The sequence below is a fragment of the Danio rerio genome, chromosome 8, assembly GCF_052040795.2.
Source record: "Danio rerio strain M-AB ecotype USA chromosome 8, GRCz13ab, whole genome shotgun sequence".
Lineage (NCBI taxonomy): Eukaryota > Metazoa > Chordata > Actinopteri > Cypriniformes > Danionidae > Danio > Danio rerio.
The window spans coordinates 53,676,529-53,700,913 of record NC_141028.1 but is presented as its reverse complement, the minus strand read 5'-3'; the positions used below and the strand labels follow the sequence as shown (position 1 = coordinate 53,700,913).

The following is a 24,385-nucleotide window of genomic DNA, read 5'->3' as shown; positions in this document are numbered from 1 at the left end:
TTGAGCAACTAAATAAATGCTAAAGTTTATTTAACTGAATGTATTTTGATGACATTACAACATCGATGCTCTATAAGGAACCGTATAAAATGGAAAAAAGTTCACAATAACAGCTCACCGGAAGCGTATCAGCATGGGAACAGCACTAGCTCGGCGTATACCCTATAGCTTATTTTACAGATTAATAATATGCTGTTGTTCTGTTGGAGTTTTCATTCCAGAGTAATGTCTTTTGAAACGTCTAGTTCTAAATTTCATTTATTTGACAGAAAACAATATGATAATATTATTAAAGCTATCCCACAATCTATATTTCAGATGTCTGGTAATCTATCTCAAAATAATATAACACCTTGCCTTCCTCAGCTTTTGGTGGATGGAGTTTCAGTTGTCGATATACACTTATCCAATACTGTAATCCGAAATATGTTTATTAAAGAACTATATCCCTTTCATTCAAATAAAAAGGTATTATTTTGTTATTTCTCTAAGGAAAAAATTTAATTGCTTAGAACTAAATATTTAAAGTTTCCAGTAGCACCAAAAGTAAAGGAAGTCCATTTTAAAATTCTAAGTGGAGTCTCCTTCTAAAGAATTTTTGAGACGTCGATTTGGTTTTGATGAAAACAATTGTTCCTTTTGTGATGATCAAATTGAAACTACGGAGCATCTTTTCTATGACTGTAAATTTGCTTGTGCCTTTTGGGAAGATTTGCATTATTGGTTATTTCTCTAAGATTTAAATGCTTTTATTTATTTATTTAAATCTATTATTTAAACGCTTTAACAAAAGAAAATGTACTGTTTGGTTTATTTTTGAAAGAGAAAACACATGATTTAGCAATTAACACCATTATTATTCTTGGGAATTTTATTTCACATAAGAATAGGTTCTTAAAAATTTCTCCCAAATTTTATGTTTTTCACAAGGAACTATGTCTTTATTTTCTAGCGCTTAAGCAAATGAGGAAAAAGAATGCTGTAGTTCTGTGATTTAATAGAACAACTTGAATTTGCTGAAAACCCCTTGATGTTGTTGCCTTTTGTTTTTTTATTTATTTAATTAATTTTTTATCTCGTTATTATGTTTTGTTTATGATGCTTGTCTGCTGTCTGATTAAGAAGATTTGTATTTTGTACCAGGCCATTTATAGTTGTATTGTTTACTTTGTTCAATAAAGTTATTAAAAAAAAAAAAAGTTTTCATTCCAAAATGGCCGCCGCGCCATCTAGTGGCTGTTTACCTAAATCGCACTAGAGTGTCGCCTTTTGGTGATTCTATGCTCTTTGATTCCATTCATACTTTACATTCATACTGTATAGAACGTACGGCCGAGTAGTATGTCTAAATTCAAATGCAGTACCTACTGAGTAGTAGGCGGTTTCGGACGCAGCCAAATGTTTACTGGTTTTAAATATTTTTGTGTGAACTGAACATTTTATAAACTAGCATGCATTAAATAGATAAAGTTCCCAACTTGTGATGAATTTTATAAATGACTATTCATAAAAGCTGTACGGCATAATAACTGTTAAACAAAAGGATTTTAATCCCATATGCATGATCATCCATGGTTTATTGAGTGTACTTATACAAAGGTCAGTTTTAAATCTATAATTAAAGACATTATAGTGCTTTCTGGAGAAAATGGCACAAGCTGTTTGCATGTTGCAAATAATAATGCACAATCGTTTTTTTTTAACATGCATAAACAGGAACCGTCATGATAGTTTGGCCATGTTTTGCCAAAAAGTAATTATTTTAACTAAACCCCACGGATTATTGGATCTGAATAAAGCATGGGTGAGAAATAAAAAGATTAAATAGTAATGCTCATTCGCATCGCATTGCTCTGAACATCAGAAACCACTTTAGTAAAATGTTAACCTTAACATTATGTGCTTAAAAAACATGTTAAATAACAATAAACAGCATACTTTACTTCCATAATGAGACACTGCAGGGTAAAACCCTCATTAAGACAAAAACCTTGATTTTATGTAATGTGAACTGACTGCGTACCTGAATGGAGACAGCAGGTGGTTATGTTTGGATCATTTTCGCGAGTACAACAACATGCGCTGTTGAGTTGTGTGCAGTAAGACCAGAAATATAAAGCTAATGGGGCACCTTTTGATTTGAATGCTGCGATTTCTTAAAGCAACACTGGAAATAGACTTATTTTACACATTCCCTATACAGTTTAACCATATATGAATCCATTAGGTCGATATCCGGGTCTGGCGGGAGCACTCTTAGCATAAATCATTGTATCGGATTAGACCATTAGCATCTTGTTAAAAAAGGTCAAGATTTTTGGTAGTTTTCCTCGTCAATGTATAATTCGCACACTGCTTGGAACTATATTCTCATTAACGCATAATAATCAAAGAGCATATAGTCCCTAAGTTGGTAACATTGCTGCATAATATCATTGTGCCTGCTGCAGCAAGTTCCTTGATTGGTTTGCCAGAATGAGAAGTATAGTTCCTACATATTGACAATAGAGTGGAAGAAGTATGACGTCAATTTGTAAGCAAAAACCCAGAAGCGAGTTAGCATTTTAGCAGTTTCGGTTCCCTTGTTGCAAAGTCAATAGGTTTTTTCAATGGGATTTTAGTTATATTGTTTAAAAAAGGTTTGTGGCAAACAAAAACTCAAGATACTTTTACCTTTTATTCTACAATATAAAAGACATCAGTTACAGCACACTCTTGATTTTATAAATCGGTCACGCTTCTTTAAAAAGACGGTTGCTATTAAGTTGCTAAATGGGACTACAGGCGGTGTCGAAGACTTTATACGTTATCGAGCTGAACTGGTCTGGAGCGCAGCTCGCTTGCGTTGGGGATTTGGATTTGTCTGTGATTAAGGTATTTTTATGACTAATATATTATAGTTTGTAGTATTTTTGTAATTGGGAATTTATTTTATATTGTGTGTAGATAATGCCTTCACTTGTAGAGACCGTCAAACAGATTAATTTGTTGATCATTTACTTTAACTAAATGATATTATGGGGATACTGCTTACCAGTGCAGCCTGTCTCTTTCCTGTTCTCAGTAATGCAAACGTGTGAATAAACGTGTAAAATACATACATATCATTTCAACGTAAACAATAAATTTTTCGTTGTATTTTTTCTTTATCTGAGCACATTTAACACATTTAATCATAACTGCAATATGTACACTCCTCCTTAAAATTTATAGCAGATATGACTGTATGAGCTGCTTATGGCTGTACTTCGTGACAAAATATTTATTGTTGTTCTGTGTCCTTGATGGAACTTCACGCCTTATTTTTGTCATCTAAGGTAAGCAGGCTGTGTGCACGCGAGCGATACACATTTAATTGTGTCTTATGATAATACTATGTAAGCACATTTAGACATACAGTTTTAAAACTTTTCAAATGTATTTCCCACGTTTAAAAAACTACCCAAAAGACAGGTAGGTCTATATACAGATGTATTTTTGCGTATTTAATAGTTTATAATATATAGTGTGGATTATAATATAATAAACCGAGAAAGTAAATTGTTGTCATTGATCATATTTCCGAAAATAAGCTTAAAAAGTTGTCGGTAGTAGAGTGGTGCTAACGTAAAGGGAGAGCGCCCCGAATGCACTGCAATGTGTTTATAGCCTAATGCTAGCTTTTCAGTTCTTGCGTTTGCATTTAAGTCCCAAAAGTAATAAAAGTTGTAACTCCATGTAAGGATTGTCCGGCTGGACAAAACAGGTAAGTGTAATGAACAGTGATTGAACACAGAGCTTATTATTTGCAATCTTTGAAAAGCCTATGGGAAAATCCTATGGGGATTTTATCGAGCGAACCAGTTTTATGCTAGCAGCCGATTCGCTTACAAGGTGACGTCATAGTTCCTCCACCCTTTAGCAACTTTTCATTTTCCATTGATCTTAGTAAATAATGTAACTACAGAAGAGTCAACCCTTACACAGGAAAAAATAATCAAAACGTTTTTTTTTAGTGACACTTTATTTTGATGGTCCATTTGAGTATTAGCAGACTGTCTGCTTAATATTGCTCCTTCAACAGACATTTAACTGACTATAAGCAACTTAGGTAACACTTTATAATAACTGCACACTATAAATCATTTATTAAGCATTAGCAAATAGTAAATTTATTATCTGTTAAGCATTAACTCTACAATAATAAACATTAGTAAGCAGTTTATAACTGCAGCTACAAATGCTCCATTCATGACTTATAAGCACCAATATAATGTGTTTAATGATTGTATTTTCATACTTAGTTAATGATTTATTTTTCATTACTAAATTAAGTATCAAATTATTTACAAACCGTTTGTATTTAAGAGTAGTTGAGGATTTTCAGGACCATTCAGAGTGAGTTAGTAAATGATTAATAAACTATTGAAATCAACATTTATATGTTTTATTATTCAGGCATATACTAATAGTTAACTAATATGCTAATAAATGCTTTATTAACTCAACTTCATGCAGTTTTGTGACCTAATCTAAAGTGAGGACTATTCATGCATTATAAATCCCTTATAAATGACTATTAAAGGCTCAGAACCAAAAAATGAACGATAATCTGTGCAATCTTTCTAAAAAGTTAAATTACTGTAAAGTTTAAACATTGCAAAATAACAGGAGTGTCAAAACACGACCTTAAACTGGATAAAACAACAACAATATAAAAATTTAACATTATAATAAGATGCTATGTTTAAACTCTGCAGTGATTCTATTTTAGATAAGGTTGCACAGATTTACTTTTCATTTGATACAGTTTCATTTGTGTATCTTTAAATGAAGAGAAATGAATAATGTCTTTTTTTCCTGTTTAGAATTTAACTGAGCCTTTATTTGTCATTTATAAGGGATTTATAAAGCAAGAGTAGTCCTCACTTTAGATTAGGTCACAAAACTGCATGAAGTTGAGTTAATAAAGCATTTATTAACATATATAGTAACCATTAATATATGCCTGAATACTAAGACATATAAATGTAAGTCATAAGACATATAAATGTTGATTTCAATAGTTTATTAATCATTTACTAACTCATTCTGAATGATCCTAAAAACCCTCAACTACTCTTAAATAAAAACAGTTTGTAAATAATTCGATACTTAATTTAGTAATGAAAAATAAATCATTAACTAAGTATGAAAATACAATCATTAAACACATTATATTGGTGCTTATAAGTCAAGAATGGAGCATTTGTAGCTGCAGTTATAAACTGCTTACTAACACTTATTAATGTAGAGTTAATGCTTAACAGATAATGAGTTCACTATTTGCTAATTCTTAATAAATGATTTATAGTGTGTAGTTATTATAAAGTGTTACCGAAATGTACACTACTTACACTAACCCCAACCCCAACCTAACAGTCTACTTATAGTCTATTGAGCATTAGTTGGCGTGTAGATGCAATATAGCTCAAATTCAACAAACGGACCATCAAAATAAAGTGTGACTTTTTTTTTTTTTTACTAATGGTTTAATCCAATTTGATGACTTGCACTAAGCTAAAAGGGCTCTCGCCAGACCCAGCGATTTAATGGATTGAAAACTACTTCAACTCAACTGTTTGTCTCTAGTGTTCCTTGTAGAGCGACAGTGATTGGATCTGTACACCCACCAGAAGCTGCTGTCTGTGGTTCATCTGTCTTCTCGAGGGTGTTCGTTTCTTGCAAACAGAACGTGAGTGTTGGCGGAGCATCCTCGGTTCTGCTGTTGCAGTACGGATGCTCTCTCCTTGAGTTCTTTGGGGGTCTGCCAACAGCTCTACGTCCAGCCCCCTTCTTCCGTGGCCCTGCGGCCGGTTGTACGCTGATCTGGCTGATTATCTCGGCAACTTTACCAAAGCAAAAGAGCGACGACTGCAAGGCGCTGTCATTCTTCAACTGATAGAAATTAGACACAAAAGCTCTAATAGATGGTGTGAAACTTGCGTCCTCGTTTAGCTTCTTTTTTAGGATCCCAAAAACGTCCTCAAGCTGTCCATCCAAGGTCCCGACAGTCTCTGCAGCAGCTGTACCTTAGACAGATGCATACAATGATGATGATTAAGCTGTTAACATGATTAGATTTATATATGTGGAAATACTAAAAAAGGCATACTTGGGCCTGGTTCTTGGACTGGCTCTTGTGTGAAATGTTCCGCTTCTAAACAGAAACACATTCAAATTACAAAATGTCTGATTTCATGTTATATCTTAGGCTGTATCCAAAATCGGTCCCTATCCCTTCATTTTCAATTCCCTACTTTCATTCATTCATTTTCCTTCGGCTTAGTCTCTTATTTATCAGGGGTTGCCACAGCGGAATAAACCGCCAACTATTCCAGCATATGTTTTACACAGCGGATGCCCTTCCAGTACTGGGAAACACTAGTGGTGGGCAAAGCGAGGCTTAATGAAACACTATAACAGTCGAAGCAAATGTGTCGAAGCTTCGAAACGTTTCGAAACCCCACTCTACAGTGACACCTAGTGGTCATTTTTTTATGTATTGTACTGAAACAGCTGCAGCACATAACAGTTGAGCTAATTGAGGTATTAAAGCCCACTTTGTAGAATTTAGCTTCAATCAATGTAGCGCAGCGGTTAAGGTGACTGACTAGCGTTTGGGGATGGCGGGTTCGAAGCCAGGCAATTGCAGCTATTATAAAATGCTTTAATACCAGTTGGTAATGCTTTGCTCTTGAAACGTTTTGTTTCAACATTGGTCTGATATCCGAATAAACAATTTGTTAATAAATATGTCTTGTTTTGGTCTTAAAACAGGGTTGTTGCTAGATCAGAAACTGTGGCCTGAAGTTATCAAGAATTATTAATATTATTCATAAAATTTATTGTATTTTATTAACGTCTACCCAAACCCTAAACCAAACTATCACAGTACTGTAAAAATATTAATTATTGTTTTACAGTGTTACAAAAATGATGCTAAATTGATGGCGTAACTGCAGCAGTATCATATTAAGGCTACACAAAACAGAAACATAATAAAAACACATAAAACCATGATTTCGGAGTATTTGTAGAAGTCGGGATTCGAACCCAAAAAGTCATTTAATGCATATCATCATCGTGCACATGCACAGTCCACTAGGCCATATGAAATGGGATTTTCTTGACCTTGGCAGTCAAATGGAGATTTGCCAGGTCTCGAAACGCTTCTAAGGAGATCAATGTTTTGAATCGCTTTAGTCACGTGACCAAGTGTTTCGAAACACTTTAGTCAGGTGACTTGGGTGCTTCGGATCATGCTTCGGTGCAGTGTTTCAAACACTTGCGCTTCGGGATCTCGACACTGTGTCGAAACGTCAGTTTCACGTCAGCCATCCCTAGGAAACACCCATACACTTTCCCGTTCACACAAACACTCAATTCACTATGGCCAATTTAGCTTATTTTAGCTAATTTAGCTCCTCACGCCAACACGAGGAGAACATGCAAACACACAGAAACGCTAACTGGCCCAGCCGGGACTCGAACCAGCAACCTTCTTGTTATGAGGTGACTGCTAACCACTGAGCCACCATGCCGCCCTCATTCCCTACAATAGTCCACTAATATAGTTCACTTATAAATAAAAAGTTTAACTATTACTATTTATACGTAGTGTCTTGGTGTCTTCCTTGATTATTACGCCAGAATGAGAGTACAATTCCCAACTATATCAGCCTAGAAAAGAGCAGCTTTTAATTTTTTGTTGGTTTTACTGAATGATGTAACTATAAAAGTCAAGCTTTAAATAAAAAAACCATTCTATATAAGAAATATGAATAACAAATTTTCCAAATGGAAAAAAGGTTGGTTTGTTGGTTGTACACTAAATCAGGGATTCCCAAACTTTTTTATTCCGGGACCCACCTAGGCAAGTAATTCAATCTCAAGACCCACCATAATATTTTAATATGGAAAAATGGGTAAAAAATGTATCCATTCAAAGCAGTCAAAAATATATGGTGTGTGGCTTTTTGGATTTTGCGATTTGATATGCACAAAATGAGGCTCGAAGTGCTTTTTGTGGGATGCTGGCTGTAACTGTGATCATTTTTTTGTTGACAAAGATACTCTTCTTTTTTTAGAAGAGAATATGATCAACCTTTGATCAAGCCCCTTGATTATGATCAAGCCCCGTCACATCGCAGTAAACTCCGCTGCTAGTGTATAGTCATAAGAAACTAAACAGCTTTTTTCATCGACTATTACAAGCTGGGAAAACGTCGGACAAATATGCCAATGCAATTAACTTTATTTCTGAATAGATCTAATATTTACACATTTGCTTGAGGAAGGAATGATGGGGGTAGTTACATTACTATTACTATTTTCCATAACATCTATGCCCTTCCATAACATTAGGTGACGTTAAAACTAACAGATAGCACTATAGCTATTTATTGATTAGCAATCTGTCAACGTTGGGATCTAAAAAATAATGGGACAGCAAATAGCTTCAAATGATAAAATACATAGCAAACATTAGAAAATACTGACAATAAAATAAAAGGTTTGGCCAATTAAAATCAATGGTCTATACAGAAAATAAATAAAGCTACAAAATCTATTTCACTTTTAATTGTATTTGCATATTGATTAAAGTTACTATAGTTATGTGAAGAGCAGCAAATGAATCTCTCATTGTGTTTTGTTTGATAACAGATCAGTTAATGTAAAAATGCACAGATCTATAATGAAGCATTCGACTACTTTAGTAACTGTTTGTGCTCATTTAAGAGAAAATTATTGTGTTTAAAATAAAACACGCAGGACAGAGCAAAAAAAAAGGAAAAAATAAAACGAAGAAAAAGAAGCACTTCTCCGACGGTCCCTTACTGAGAGCTCCGCTCAGCGCAAGCTCTACCGGCTAAATCATCAATAGCCTATTTGTTAAGTTTATGACGCGGCTCTAGGCAGCACAGAGGCAATCAGCATCAGAGCTGGTTTGTGTCAACTCGTCCGTGTCAAACTGTGACCAGAAATATCCTTCATTCATTTTGCTTCTTAGACAAAAAATATCTGTAGGCACATGTGTTTGCAAGTGTTACCATCCTGCAAGTTAACAGATATTTGTTGCACATCAGGGGCCTGATTACGCTTTTCCGTTTAAAAAATATGCGAGGCGCACCACACTGCACTGGTGCTCTTATTATGTCCCTATTAGAAACGCCTGAATCAGCTGGTCTATTGTGCGCGAGTGTTGCTGTCCATGTTGTTATAATTGTAATATATAATAACATTGTGATATTCATGATTTGTAAAGTAATACAGCACTGGATAACTTGAAACTGCGACCACAAGTCTCTCCTCCATCATTAAAAGTTATCCGTCGTCCTGACAACACAAACACTGCCGGCACCTCAACAAAAGGAATGAAAAAGTCGCAATTGACATAATGTGCTTTTCCGCTCAGGGTTGAGTTTTATTTCAACTGCGAGCACACAGCGTGCAACAGCATAACGTGAAGCGTGCAGGGTCCATTAACACTCACAGCCGTTAATAAACCAATCGAAAAATGCCATTCTCAATGCAAAAAGCGCGTTCACTGTGATCAGCCCCTTATGCAGCCAAACTTTTAAAATATATAAAATAATATTTTTTAATCGTTTAACTGATAAGCGGTTATTTTGAGCATTCCTAGTCTGTTGTTTTGTTGTCTAAAAAAAAAGAAATATGGTGCGCTTTTTATGTCACAAGGCCATGACTGATTCCACTACATATTGTGCATGAGTGTTGCTGTTGATATTGTTATAATTGTAACACGGGGAGAACATGCAAACTCCACACAGAAGAGCCAACTGAACCAGCCGAGGCTCGAATCACAGACCTTTCTGCTCTGAGGCGATCGTGCTTCCCACTGCGCCACCATGACGCCCCACTAATCCACTATTGCAGGGGTGGCCAACCCTGTTCCTGGAGAGCCACCTTCCTGCAGATTTCAGTTGTTACCCATATCAAAAACACCTGCCTGTAATTATCACGTGGTGTTCAGGTCCTAATTAATTGGTTCAGGTGTGTTTGATATGGGTTGCAACTGAAATCTGCAGGAAGGTGGCTCTCCAGGAACAGGGTTGGTCACCCCTGCACTATTCCATGCCATTTCCAGTCAGGGGTGTTCAAACTAAGTTCTGGAGGGCTGGTGTCCTGCATAGTTTAGCTCCAACTTCCTTCAACACACCTGCCTGGAAGTTTCAAGTATACCTAGAAAGAGCTTGGTTAGCTGGTTCAGGGGTGTTTATATGGGGTTGGAACTAAAATATGCAGGACACCGGCCCCTCAGGACCAAGTTGGACAGCTCTGGTGTAAGTAGTGCAGTCACAATGAAATATTCTTTCAGTTCACCCCGATGGTGCACATTCAATCGTAGCAAAGTAGTTTGGAATGTTGAACACTTCAAACACTCAATGCTCACAGCTTTGCTAATGTAACGGAAGGGGTAGAGCAGTTGGGCGCTCAGGTTGAATGATTTTTTTATTTTATTTTGGATTGTGAAAGCAAACTTCTCTTATGTAAGTGATTATATTGCCTCCTGGTGGTGAATGCCGTTGTACTTATCACAGGAACTATTTGGCAGTTTGGTCATTTATTTATCTAATTTGTCAACCTTTAAATGTCGTCTGTGAAACAGTTAGAATTTCTGTTAAATACAAAAAAAAAGCTAAAAAATTTGAAAGACGCTAAATTCATACACTACACTGTTAAGTGTACGAGTAGCTTTGTTTTAAACAACAATAATATTGTTTGCAGTTTGCTGGTTGATAAAAATAAAATAAAAATGGTGACAGTGTTTGTTATTACTTCATGTCATGCGCAGCAATTACATGCACAAGTATTTCCAGATTTACGCCACATTCAGCTGCTGCTTTACTCTGTCAGTGAATCTCCAATACGTTATTTAACAATTAAATAATACACTTTATGGAAACTTTTTTCCATAGGATTCTGCTTTGGATGTCCATTTGAGGTCAGTTGCATGAACTTTCACAGTGCATTATGAGTATTCTCAAGCTGTTGAACTTACCTTGGTTTGTACACTTGCTATAGCAGTGCACTGTGGGAGTGATTGAGTGCACTTTAGAATGTCCACTATGGTTTCAGACACCACTGCTTCAAATAGTGCACACTTTAAGGATATAAGGGGCGATTTTTGGATACAGCCTTGGTTTCAAAAACACAGCTTACATAATATAGTCATAAGAACATTGACCACTGTTATATATTTGATTTATTATGTTGATGTAATTAAACCAAAATATTATGTTAATTTAAAGCAATAGTTAACCCAAAATGAATATACTGTCATCGATAACTCACCATTCATTTGTTCATGAGTTTCTTTAAACTATCATTAAACAAAATACATTTTGAAAAACTCTGGTAGCATCCATAGTCATTTTGTTTGTATAGTAACATTGACATCCAAAAAAATCCATATTTGGATGTCAATGGGTGCCAGCAACCAGCATTCTTCAAAATATATATTTTTTTATGTTTACCAGAAGACAGAAACAGCGACGCAGTGGCGCAGTAGGTAGTGCGGTCGCCTCAGAGCAAGAAGGTTTCTGTTTGAGCCCCAGCTGGAATCAGTTGGCGTTTCTGTGTAGAGTTTGCATGTTCTCCCTGCGTTGGCGTGGGTTTCCTCCGGGTGCTCCAGTTTCCCCCACAGTACAAAGACATGCGGTACAGGTGAATTGGGTAGGCTAAATTGTCCGGAGTGTATGAGTGAATGAGTGTGTGGATGTTTCCCAGAGATGGGTTGCGGCTGGAAGGGCATCCACTGCGTAAAAAACGTGCTGGATAAGTTAGCCGTTTATTCTGCTGTGGCGACACCGGATTAATAAAGGGACTAAGCCGAAAAGAAAATTAATGAGGAAAAAAGAAACTCAAAGGTTTAAAACCACATGAATGAGAGTAAATGATCGTTTTTTTTTTGGGTGAACTATCCCTTTAAAGTGAACTTTTATAGGGAATTTCCTGATTATAACATTGAAATTTCTTGCTCTAGCAATGGAGTTGCTTAAAATGAAGAAATAATACACAGATATCATGTGATGGTCAGAAAATGGTTTACTTCACCTGTGGTGGTGATGATTGGTACTGTGGTAACAGACACCGTTTCCTCATTGAACGTGGCTTGTCCATCTGCTTGTTTCAGATAAAAGGCATAATGTTGTGATATTTATATACTGTAGATATCTCTTCATATTTTAATTCAACAGGGGCAAACTGACCTGTGACTGTCATTGTCTCCCATGATTGCTCCAACTCTAATGGTCTAAAAAGCTCTTCTGAAATGTCCTTCTCTGAATGGAAATCCATATTTCATAAAAAAAAAAATAAACATGGGATTAAACGTTGATGCTAGCACAATAGAATTGGCAAAACTCTGTACTCTGAATTGTTAATCTATACACTCTAGGTTTGTCAGAATCATCTCACCTGCAGGTTCAGCAAATGACTTGGGAAAAAGCTTGTAATATAACCTGCAGTGAAATATAATAAAAGTATGGTTCATTATATGATAGAATCAACATACATATGTGACCCTGCACCAGAAAACCAGCCATAAGTGTTGATTGTTTTTTGAAATTAGATATATACATCACACACATTACTATTTAAACATCTGTAATCAATATAGATCAAATCTATAATCAGAATATTGTCCAAATTAAGTTTCAAGCAATGCGCATTACTAATCAAAAATTAAGTTTTGATTTATTTATGGTAGGAAATTTACTTATTATCTTTATGATCTTTTCTTAACAATATAATGACTTTTAGCATGAAAGAAAAACATATTTTTATCAATAGCCAAATATACATTTTAAGAGCCAAAATTATTACTCGTACAAAATAAGGTTTTGTGGTCTAGGGTCATACATTTCTAAAATTCCATTCTGTTATGATGTCTAAGTTGAGGTCAAAATTGTTCGCCCCTCCTGTGATTTTCTTTTTTCTTTTCAAATATATTACCAAATGATGTTTAACAGAGCATGGACTTTTTCACAGTATTTTCAATAATATTATTTCTTCTGGAGAAACTCATATTTGTTTTATTTTGGCTAGAATAAAAGCAGTTTTTAATTTTTTAAAAACCATTTTAAAGTAAATATTATATTAGCCCCCTTAAGCAATATTGTTTTTTAGATTGTCTACAGAATAAATCATCCTTGTACAATGATTTGTCTGATTACCCTGACTTGTGTAAATAACGAATGATTTTTATAAATAAATGAATGAATTATTATATTGAAAACCTAAAAATACAAGGCCAAAAACAAGAAAATCTCATCACATGGGCTTGCATGACTTATAAAATATTTAGGTAAATCCTAAAGAAATATCACAATATATTTGACTTTTTAAAATTGACATCATGCTACATTACATTACAAAGATTTTGGCACAAACTTTGAACCAAATTTTTAAAGATACATTTTAATGTTTTACGCAAGAATCATATTGCCCATTGTAAATACACACCCTGCTCTGATATGGAAGATATGGGCAAACAAAACTGTTTACTGTTTTTTTGGCAAACAAATGTGTTCTTTAGGCTTCATTTGATTACAATTAAATCACATGAAAAGTTTTTTGCTACTTTTTCATAGACTGTTGCTCTCGAATTTAATCTAAAATACCTCAATTTCTGTTCCAGGGGATTGGAATGGCATGAGTAATGGACCCTTTTTACAAGCTTATTATGATGTGTTTAGAGGTCATCAGCATCTCCAATCTTTGGATGTTTTAAATATTAAATTTTTTTTTTTATGTATGTATATTTATTAGCGGTGGGCCGTTATCTGCGTTAACGCGAGACTCTTATCGCGTGATAAATAAAATATCAATCTATTCTCAAATTGGGTTGGGAGCTGGGTCTATTCTACAGAAGCTATGATGACTTTCACCTTGATATTTTAGCGTGGATGTATATCTGACCGAATTCCAGTGTAGGTGGCGAGAACAAGTCTTCGAATCTGTGCGTATTCTACATCTTCCACATCTAACTATCAGGCACCTGTAAAGTTTCTGAGTTCGAGTAAAACATATACAAATAAAATGCACCGAGTGCTTTTTAAAATGAATGAGGGTGAATGAAAATCAAACCGGTGAGCCGTCTGACAAAAAAGTGCCCTTGTGAATCAAATCAGCAGGATGCCCTTCTGGATCTTTCACTTACTTCGAAGACACTACTGACTGCGTTTACATGGACATCTGTAGTCTAGTTATTTGCCTTAATAGACAATAATATAATTAAGGTGTTTACGTAGAGTGCTTTCATGTAAGAGTTTCCTGTAATTTTTGGTGACTTTAACTGCAGTTCAGCAGTTTCACTTTAACTCATGAACATTTCATCCTGCCCCCGTGACAAACTGGGGTATTAAACGCAAATAAGGAATAAGGACTGGTGAGAGTTTTATGGAATTTAATAACGCACGGCAAATGGAAATAAAAAAACTTCTGCATTTCGTGATTTACTGGCAGGTGGGTGTATGTGTGGATCTTGTGGGAAACAGTCGAAAAGTCCTACATGATGGTAATAGTTTGATTCCGGTGTTTACTTCAATAATGCCACTAATATCTGCATACTCCACATGTCTTTATTCCATTTCTGTTTAGTTCAGTTATGACTTTAGTCGGATTAAGGTAATCAAAAATCGCTGTTTGGAGCTTTTGTAGGCCAACAGTTCACAATTCATGTTTAACTGAATAAACAGTAAACACAAGCACATCTTACTGAATATCATTTATTTTCATCACCAATTATCATAGTAGAACAGTTACTCAAGCAGTTTGTGATGCATTTTGGAAACAGGTGATGAGCCCCTGGTCTAATGCACCACCTGGCTTGAGAAACCAGATCTCAAAGACTTATATTTAGTCATTATTTAGGTATCGCAAATATTCTGAATGCCTTCTGCAGAATTCAAATGAGCAAATGAGTAATTTCAAGATTACAGTGAGATTAATCTAGATTTTTTTTTTAATCTATGCCCACCTATAACATTTATATGTATTTACATTATATTATATTTGCATCAAATTACAAAAAAATTAATTATCATTTCTGTGCAAAGTGTTTGTAATTCAGCGTCTATGGGGTCAGGACAGTAAATTGTATGTTTTCCTCTCTTTTGATTGCCATTATCAGTTTCACATATTTTTTCCTTTTTCTGAAAGCCTTCATATCACTATCGTTGAGTTTTACTTGTATTATTTCAGTAATTAGGATTGTAAAAATACATATTTGTTGTACTCTCCCATTCGCTGCGTTCTAAGTTTACCCAAATATGATGACCTCTGCTGCTGAGAAACCCGGAAATGTAAAAAGGGTCCATTAATAACATGATTTTCATTTTTCTGGTTAACTAATCTTTTAATTCAAACCCCTCTTAATCGACTGACCTGTAGCAGAACTGAATGTCTGGGCAGATGGATCGATCTGTAATAGCGTAGAGATAATTATCGCCTTCCTCTTCCTGCAAGTTGTATTTGATAGTCTTGAGCGCAGATGAAGGCGAGTGGCCGCTTTTGTAGAGCTGTTGAAGCTTTTCGATGGTGTCGTTGGATACATCTCTCCACCGCATGACCTCAGCAGTGTGCAGCCTGTGGTTATGTTCGTTCCTCAAGTTCACATGAAGAAAATAGCCCTCTTCAATGTGTGGGTCACCTGATCTGTGGAAGGACAAACTTAGTTTTTGGTTTGTTTTTAAATGCAGAGTTGCGAAATACACTGAATATTGTTAGATAATAAATCAATATTAAATAATTAATAATAATATTTTTCTTTTTAAAATATTTCCCAAATAATGTTTAACAGAGCAAGAGATTTTCACAGTATGTCCTATAATATTTTTTCTTCTGGAGAAAGTCTTATTTGTTTTATTTCGGCTACAATAAAAGCAGTGTTTAATTTTTGTAAAACCATTTTAAGGTCAATATAATTAGCCCCCTTAAGCAACATATTTTTTTTGATTGTCTACAGAACAAACCATCATTATTTAAGTAGTAACTTAAAAATATCTAGTCAAATATTATGTACTGTCATCAAGGGTGGACTGGCCATTTGGCAGACCGGGCAGTTTCCCGTTGGGCCGATGTACTTTTTGGGCCGGGCTGAAGATCTTATAACACTTGGCAGACTGACGCATTTCTCTGCCTAATTAATAAAGGATGCTGCAATCTTTGACGCTCTGAAAGTCAGATTTTTCTTTTTCAAACAAACCAGCCCATATGTAACATAATCTGCAGCCTATTGGTTCTTTTCTTTATTGACACTGGGCAGGCCCAATCACAAACCTCCATTTTGGCCTCTGCATAAGCATGCAACGTCAGTGTGTATTTGTCAAAATAGACCAGAGTCCCACCTGTTTCTCTCCCCGCGTGCGCGTATGGAGTGCAGAAGCAGCGAGTGGGCGTTTACTTTTTGCGTCTGCAGCATGCAGCGGATCTACAACTGTTGCACAGATCAATATATTCCTGTCTATTTTATCTGTCTATATAAATAGGCTATACTGTTTTTTACTTTTCATCTGCACTAAGGGGCGACGCAGTGGGTAGCACGTTCGCCTCACAGTAAGAAGGTCGCTGGGTCGATCCTCGGCTCAGTTAGCGTTTCTGTGTGGAGTTTGCATGTTTGCATGTTCTCCGCATGTTCTCTCTGGTTTTCCCCACAGTCCAAAGACATGCGGTACAGGTGAATTGGGTAGGCTAAATTCCGTAATGTGTGTGTGAATGTGTGTGTGGATGTTTCCCAGAGATGGGTTGCGGCTGGAAGGGCATCCGCTGCGTAAAAACCTGCTGGATAAGTTGGCGGTTCATTCCGCTGTGGCGACTCTGGATTAATAAAGGGAATAAGCTGACAAGAAAATGAGTGAATCTGCTCTAAGGCCCGCGGCAACTTCCTCTTATGCTGTTTCCTTAACCTGCAAGTTTTTTTTTTTTTTTTTTACAAATTATATAGATCATAAAGAACTGTATGCTTCTCAAGCTCTATGAGGAGTGTCATTAATGTATTTTAAGATGCACTCAGTCAGAAGACAATCGCCTGTAATATCATGACATTGCGTTTTTGATCGTCAGCATGATGTAGGCTTATAGTTACAATAATATTTATACAATATGGTTATAATTATACATGACCAAACATGTGTTGCACTTTTTTAACTGTTTAAGCTGAGTCAGACATTTTTAAGGGTCTCTGACACATTGCTTTTTTTTATTTATCTTAATTTAATAATCAACGTTAACTGTGTGCGTCAGCAGGCAGTTTTGTTATGTTCATTATTTAATATAGGCTCCCTCAATACACACAGGCACAAACAAGATGGACTTTCGATGTGGATTATAATTTTATTATAATAATAAATTACATTTTTTAAGTTTTTAATTTGTCAACTCTGATATTTTCTATATATGGCTTTTGTGCTTTTATAGAATAGGAGTTGGTAAACATATTCAAGGGCGAGCACAGATGGGGAGTACAGAATTATTAGCCCCCTTTTGAATTTTTTTTTTTTTTAAATATTTCCCAAATGATTTTTAACAGAGCAAGGAAATTTTCACAGTATGTCTGATAATATTTTTTCTTCTGGAGAATAAAAATAAGAATAAAAAGCAGTTATTATTTTTTTAAAAACCATTTTTGGGACAAAATTATTAGCCCCTTTAAGCTAATTGTTTTTCCAATAGTCTACAGAACAAACCATCGTTATACAATAACTTGCCTAATTCCTCTAACCTGCCTAGTTCACCTTATTACCTAGTTAAGTCTTTAAATGTCACTTTAAGCTGTATAGAAGTGTCTTGAAAAATATCTAGTAAAATAGCATTTACTGTCATCATGTCAAAGAGAAAATAAATCAATTAGAAATTAGTTATTCAAACTATTATGCTTAGAATTGTGCTGAAACAATCTTCCCTCCATTAAACAGAAATTGGGGAAAAATAAACAGGGGCGCTAATAATTCAGGGGGGCTAATAATTCTGACTTCAACTGTAGATATTGGAATTATATCATATCAGCTGAAATTAGGTTGTGTACAATTATTTTGTGATATAAATTTTGCCCATATCGTCCACCACTCAAGACTGAATGTCCTGCTGGAATCTCTCATGGTTGAAAGCACTGTTGAATTATATTACAAACATTACGAATGTATTCCATAAACTTTGTCTCACCTGGACTTTCTTTCGTGCATAGATCTCTTGAGAATCAGAAACATAGTAGCAGGGCAGTTAGTGTTCTTGCTAGTCTTTGATGATGCGCTGTATGTTTTGTGATGGCATCTCAGATCCACCTGCGGATTATGCATAATTAATTAATTTTGGAGAAAATAGGCTTGTTGTTAGTTCAAAGGGTTAGTTCACCCCAAAATTAAAATTGTCATCATTTACTCATCCTCATCTTGTTACGCAGATATTCGAGTTTCTTTCTTCTGTTGAACACAAAAAAAAAAGATATTCTGAAGAATGTTGGAAGAAAAACTGCATTTACATTGGCTTCCATAGACGTTTTTTTTCCCAAAACTACTATGCATGTCAATAGCTGCTTTTCCCCCCAATATTCTTCAGAATTTCTTGTTTCTGGGTGAAATATCCATTAAAGACATTACCCTCCATTGTTCTCTTATCGGAATAATGCTGCAGTCACACTAGAGTTTGTGCGTGAGAAATTCTGTTGTATGGCAAAAAGGATTGATTAGACATTTTAAAAAGCAAGCAACTACTCCATGTTTTTAAATTCTGTCCAGAGAGGTCATGTTTTGATCTTCGATTGGTCTCACGCAATCACGTAATATTTAATTATTTATGTGAGATGATTACATCAAATTCGTAGTAAACGGTTTGTTAAATATGATACGCAATCAGGGCTTAACATTAACACCCGCCAAATGTGGGTAGATTTCAGCTTTGGTGGGTTAGACAGACACTCTCACTAGCCACTTTGACTGGTTGAAAATAATTTTTAAATTGTGGTTTGCTTAAAAGCAGGGTTCAACTATAAGAATGACCCAATATGCGTGCAAATGTGATCTTACAATCCAGAAACAGCACGACTAAAGGGTGATTTATACTTCTGCGTCAAACGCCTGCGTATGCTACGGCGCTGACGCATAGCCCTTCGCCGTGGTCGTCGGCGTCACTGACGTGCACCTCTCAAAAAATTTAACTACACGTCGCAACGACGCGTAGCGTAAGCTCTGTGATTGGTCGGCTTGGTAGCGCTGACGAGTCTGGGCGGGGCCGAGAGCCGCGCGAATGGCGCGAGCGATTGTTTACAAGTGTGGAGTACGGTTAAGGAGCTCCGGATGGAAAGTTTTGTTTTGTGTTTACCTCATAGTTAAAGTTGTTGCCCCTCCGCCGGTTCCTGCCTCAAAATGAGCGAGTTTGAGCCACTTGTAAAGCAGCGAAGAAACTCGACACAGAGGAACATTTACACCTCACTGCCAACTAGCGTTTCGGAAGTGTTAATGCAGACCGACAGAGACAACGCAGAAGTATAAATGCACAGCTACGCGCGTTGCATGCGCCGTGGGTTACGCCGGTCACTTGACGCAGAAGTATAAATCAGGCTTAACAAAAAAAAATTCGTTCATGCGAGAAGAAAGCAGATGAATACAGGGGCGGATTGGCCATCTGGCAGACTGGGCAGTTTCCTGCTGGGTCGTCATACTTTTTGGACCGAGCTGATCATCGTCTTAGCTCTGATCGGCCCATAAAAGGCTTAGCAGCCTGTCATTTTTTTTCTGCCTTATTAATTTACGATGTTCTGATCTGTGACTCTCTGAAAGTAAGATGCTTTTTTTTCGGACAGACAGACCAGGCCGGCCCATGTGACACTCTGCAGCCCATTGGTTCTTTTCTATATGAATACCGAAAGAGAGGATGATCACTCGCGCTAACAGCTGATGTGATGCGCGCGACTGTTTAAAGCGCGTGCGCTCTCCTGTTTCCTTGCTTGCCTTTAAGCAACCGTGCCTGGGACGCAACTGTGATCGGTTCTCTTTCAAATAGTCAGGCAAAAAAGTTTTGCTAATGTCGTATAGCTTGCTGCTTTCAAGAGCTCCAAATATGTCTTTTTGTAAGCAGCACCGGTTCCTTTCGCTTTGAACAGATTATTAATTGGCCTTATATGTGTGATCATCTTTCCATTATCACACATGTTTTTCACCTGCTTTCTTTTGCTTATGGTTATTCTTGTTAATATATTTTAATTATCTTTTTTTTTACAACATTGCTTTAATATGAGATTAACTCTCCATTTAGGCTATGTGTAGTTAACTGGTGATCTGAGAGACCTTTAGCGAGGACGGATTACTGTGCATATTTTTGATAAATGACAATAATTATTTTTAAAAGTCAATTGTTTTTCTTTGGGTTTTTTAAAGAAATCTTTTATTAAATAAAAGTATAGCATACAGCTATATTTAGCTTGTTTTGTAATTTAAAATTTGTCGCTAAGAAATAATTATTGTTTGGTGCGGTCAGAGATTTGGTAAATTTGGTAAATCCTTAATTTTGAGTTCTGAAAAGTCATGTGAAATAAAAAACAGTTAGCAGTATGACAGTATGAAACCATGACCCATTTGCTCATACACGACAAACAAAACGTGAAATGAACGAGAAGGCATGTGGACAAAATACAAAATCTAAGTAATTTTAGCAAGTCAGAGTCATATTTACGCATATAAAAATATTTTCCCAACAACAAAATTGTGGCTAGTGAAAATGCAGAGTGGCTAGTAGCGTTGGAAAACTACTAGCCACTGTGGCTGGTGATCAAAAAAGTTCATGTAAAGCCCTGTACGCAATACCTTTCTGCCTTTGTTGTGGGCTGCAGGCTTTACACTTTCATGTGTCGAGAGTATTTAACTATTTATTTAGTTTTATGTTAAGAGCGGATTTTCTTTACTATAGTAGCCTAGGCCTATTTTAGTTTTTTTAATCGGTGTTAGGAATTTAAATTATTTTGCATCAAAAATGCATTTTGGTGAAGGTAAATGTTTCTGCTAAGCATCAAATCATCATCATACTAGCTGTCAGAACATGTACATGACTGAATAAATTATTATTCCTTTATAAAACAAACAAACAAAAAATGGTTGAATATTGTGCATGTCTATTCGAAGCAATCTTGAATTGTGTCAAATCGTCAATAAACAAATCCAGCTAATTGAGTAATCTACATACGAAAAACGGACCCCAGGTGGACTTTATCTCTGCACTGTAAAACAAAAACAGGTTTGGTCAAATTAACTTTTCTAGTCATCTCAACTTCAATCAAGCTTACTAAAAATATTAAGTGAAACTTTGTATAACTGTAAATGCATAATAAGTTAAATCAACATAAAAATGTTTCTTGACTATTTGTCATTACATTTTTTACACTGTAGATGAACATTTTAAAGCATAGCACTTCTAAAATAGTAACTGTCTCAGTGTCACACAACCAGCGATCGCTTTCCAGAGATCGCTGGTTCTCACACGAACACCAGGACTACACTTCCGCATTTCCCAGGACTACATTTTCATACATGCACTGCTCCCAGACACTCATGCTCATTCATCTGCTTGATTGCACTCACCAGCTGAACCTTGTCAGAGACTGATACAAACCATTCCTAAGCCACTCCTTTACCCTTCCAGTTTGCCGAGTCTTGTTTACTACTAAGTGACATTACAACGCGCTTCTCCTTGTCTTGTTTTCTCCGTGTTTAGACCCTAGCCTTGTTTACCCTTGTTCTCTAGTTTAGCCGCCTGCCTTATGACCTATTGCCTGAATATTGATTACGATTTTGGATTTGCCTGCATATACCTGTTAACACCTGATTTGAACACTGCTTGCCTGACGCTGAATAAACCTGCATATTGGATCTTACCTCCAGTTGTCTTTGTCACCCCACCCCGTCGTTACACTCAGAATCTTGATTAATTATATTGTTATTTGTGTTTCAAAGATGAACACACATCTTTTTGGGTTCATACTGACAAGAGTAAATGATGGCAAACCTTTATTTTGGGGAGAGCTAGTTCCTAACAGCTTTCAAATTTTCACTGATTTATTTGTGTAAATAAGTACCTAAAATTATTATACATGACAGAAATATCACAGAAATGTTAAGACAGTAAACAAACTAATTTTAGATATCATGTTTCCTCTATTGTAGGGCTGCACAATATTGTTATATATTTTTTCTCTCTCCTTGCAATATACAGCTGAAGAATTATTAGCCCTCCTGAATTATTAGCGCCCTGTTTTTTTTCCACAATTTCTGTTTAACAGAGAGAAGATTTTGTCAACACATTTCTAACATAACAGTTTTAATTACTAATTTCTAATAACTGATTTATTTTATGTTTGCCATGATGACAGTACAGACTATTTTACTAAATATGATTCAAGATACTAGTATTCGGCTTAAAGTGACATTTAAAGACCTAACTATGTTAATGATTAGCTATGGCTAACTATGGGTAATTAGGCAAGTTATTGTATAATGATGGTTTGTTTTGTGGACAATCAAAAAAATTCTGCTTAAAGAGGTTAATAATATTGACCTTAAAATGTTTATTAAAAAATGTATTCTAGCTAAAATAAACCATAAGACTTTCTCCAGAAGAATCAAATATTATTGGAAATACTGTGAAAAACTTCTTGCTCTGTTAAACATCCTTTAGGAAATAATAATTATAGGAGGGCTAATAATCTTGGCTTTAGATGTATATTGCGTTATGAATATAATATTACAAGATGAATAGCTCTAGTTGGAAAGAAATCATTTTCTTGGATTGACCGGGATGATTTTGTAGGGGAGTGAATCAAGTATGAAATATAACAATCAAATTGCACACATTATGATATCCATGCTAAACCGATATATTGTGCAGCACTACTTTCTATTGCACACAGTTTCTTCCTACTCTGTATTTGTTGTAGCGGCCAGAGTCAGGATACGTCCTGGATTTTCTCCACGTTAAAGCCGAGGTCTTTTGGAAGTCCTCCAGCCACTTCTGGACTTGCTCTTCTGAAGTCATCTGCAATTTAAGCGATGCTCGGAAGTTTTCCATGTCCTCTAACTTTTCCAGCAATTCATGACGACACAATAGATGACTGTAGCCGGGTGGTAAGATTTTCTACAAGCAAAGCATCAGTTAACAAAACACACTCAATACATTTCAAAATAAAGTGTCCAGGTCACATTACACCACCACATTCACACACATCTTCATGCAATTCATTGCCAAAACAATTTCATCACTATAAGTTAGAGGTTTGTGTACATTTGTGGCATTGGTTTTGGAAATACTGACATGATATGAATTTGTGTTTAATTTAGTATTAAGTACATAAATGCAGCACAGTATTTAATAAAGATACATTAACCTTTAACATTAATTTCGGGCAGTGTGATTTACACTTTTCTATAACTAATCCGATACAGAACAGCACTGATGAATGATAAATTGTCTATCATAACATATCGGTGTATAAAAATGCCATTAACAGTTACACTGAAAAACAACAAGCTTTTAACCAAACGTAATAACCACGGTTGTTATATAGTGGTATAACTACGCTATAACTGCGGTAAAGATGATTACTGGTAAGCAAAACCTTATTTAATTAAAACTTGTCTTTAATAAGTTAGCGAGCAACGTAATGTTAATTTAAAGGTAAATATTGTAAATAAACCATGTTAGCAGTGCTAACGTTAGCCAGCTAGCTCACGTAAACAAACCTCTCACTCTTTAATGGTGAAAACAGCTGCCGCTGCTAATTTGTATAACTCCAAACCTCTACATGATCTGTGTCCTCTGCTGCACGTTCTTCTCCCATACAAAAACGACACTTTATTATCTTCATCTTGTAAAGCTGAGAACAGCCTAAAGATCAAAACTTCGCGAATCGCGATGGGGTAAACGAAACTCTCGCGAGATTTACAGATAGTGCTCTCGCCCACTCTGACACATTTAAATGGAAATAATGTGTTTACATGACGGAAATTACAGTCCCAGCTATTTTAAAAAACATATATTTCACAAGTTAGAAAAATTATAGAATGCCTTCATATTTTTTCTATATCAGGATTATTATTAAATGTTTAAAAAGTACCCTATTGCTACTTAAAGACAAAAACAATCCTTTTACTAAATTTGAAGGTATTCCAATCAGAGAAGAAGTAACTTACCTTGGCATTGACATTTGTAAAGAACTGTCAAACATGATACAAATAGATCAGTCAAATAGAATTTACAACCTCCTTTGATGAAAATTAACAAGAAATTTGACAGGTGACTCATAAGGGATTTATCACTTAAAAGAAGGATTTTTTTGTCAAAAACTGAAGGTCTATCA

The 24,385-nt window shown here is 35.6% G+C and overlaps 1 protein-coding gene across 5 annotated transcripts; it reads right to left on the bottom strand.

Annotated features, from left to right (window-relative positions):
* Nucleotides 1–1,558: 1,558 nt before the first annotated feature.
* Nucleotides 1,559–23,958, bottom strand: si:dkey-75a21.2. Of its 5 annotated transcripts, NM_001123309.1 has the most exon segments (11): nt 1,559–2,277; nt 4,700–4,707; nt 5,024–6,050; nt 6,134–6,178; nt 12,100–12,165; nt 12,255–12,326; nt 12,463–12,506; nt 15,433–15,702; nt 18,208–18,326; nt 22,951–23,163; nt 23,825–23,948. In NM_001123309.1, coding segments are annotated over 9 exon segments (1,356 nt in total). In that variant the 5' UTR covers nt 23,894–23,948; the 3' UTR covers nt 1,559–2,277; nt 4,700–4,707; nt 5,024–5,592.
* Nucleotides 23,959–24,385: the final 427 nt, after the last annotated feature.

What these genes read in the sequence shown, in the direction of transcription:
- si:dkey-75a21.2 (XM_087263975.1), bottom strand. Translation starts at nt 23,893, where the DNA reads ATGAAGATAATAAAGTGTCGTTTTTGTATGGGAGAAGAACGTGCAGCA. An exon ending in AGGACACAGATCATGTAGAG is followed by an intron (nt 23,164 to 23,824) that starts GTTTGGAGTTAT and finishes CTTTGCTTGTAG; the next exon opens with AAAATCTTACCACCCGGCTA. An exon ending in ATGCACGAAAGAAAGTCCAG is followed by an intron (nt 15,703 to 18,207) that starts GTGAGACAAAGT and finishes GTCCTTCCACAG; the next exon opens with ATCAGGTGACCCACACATTG.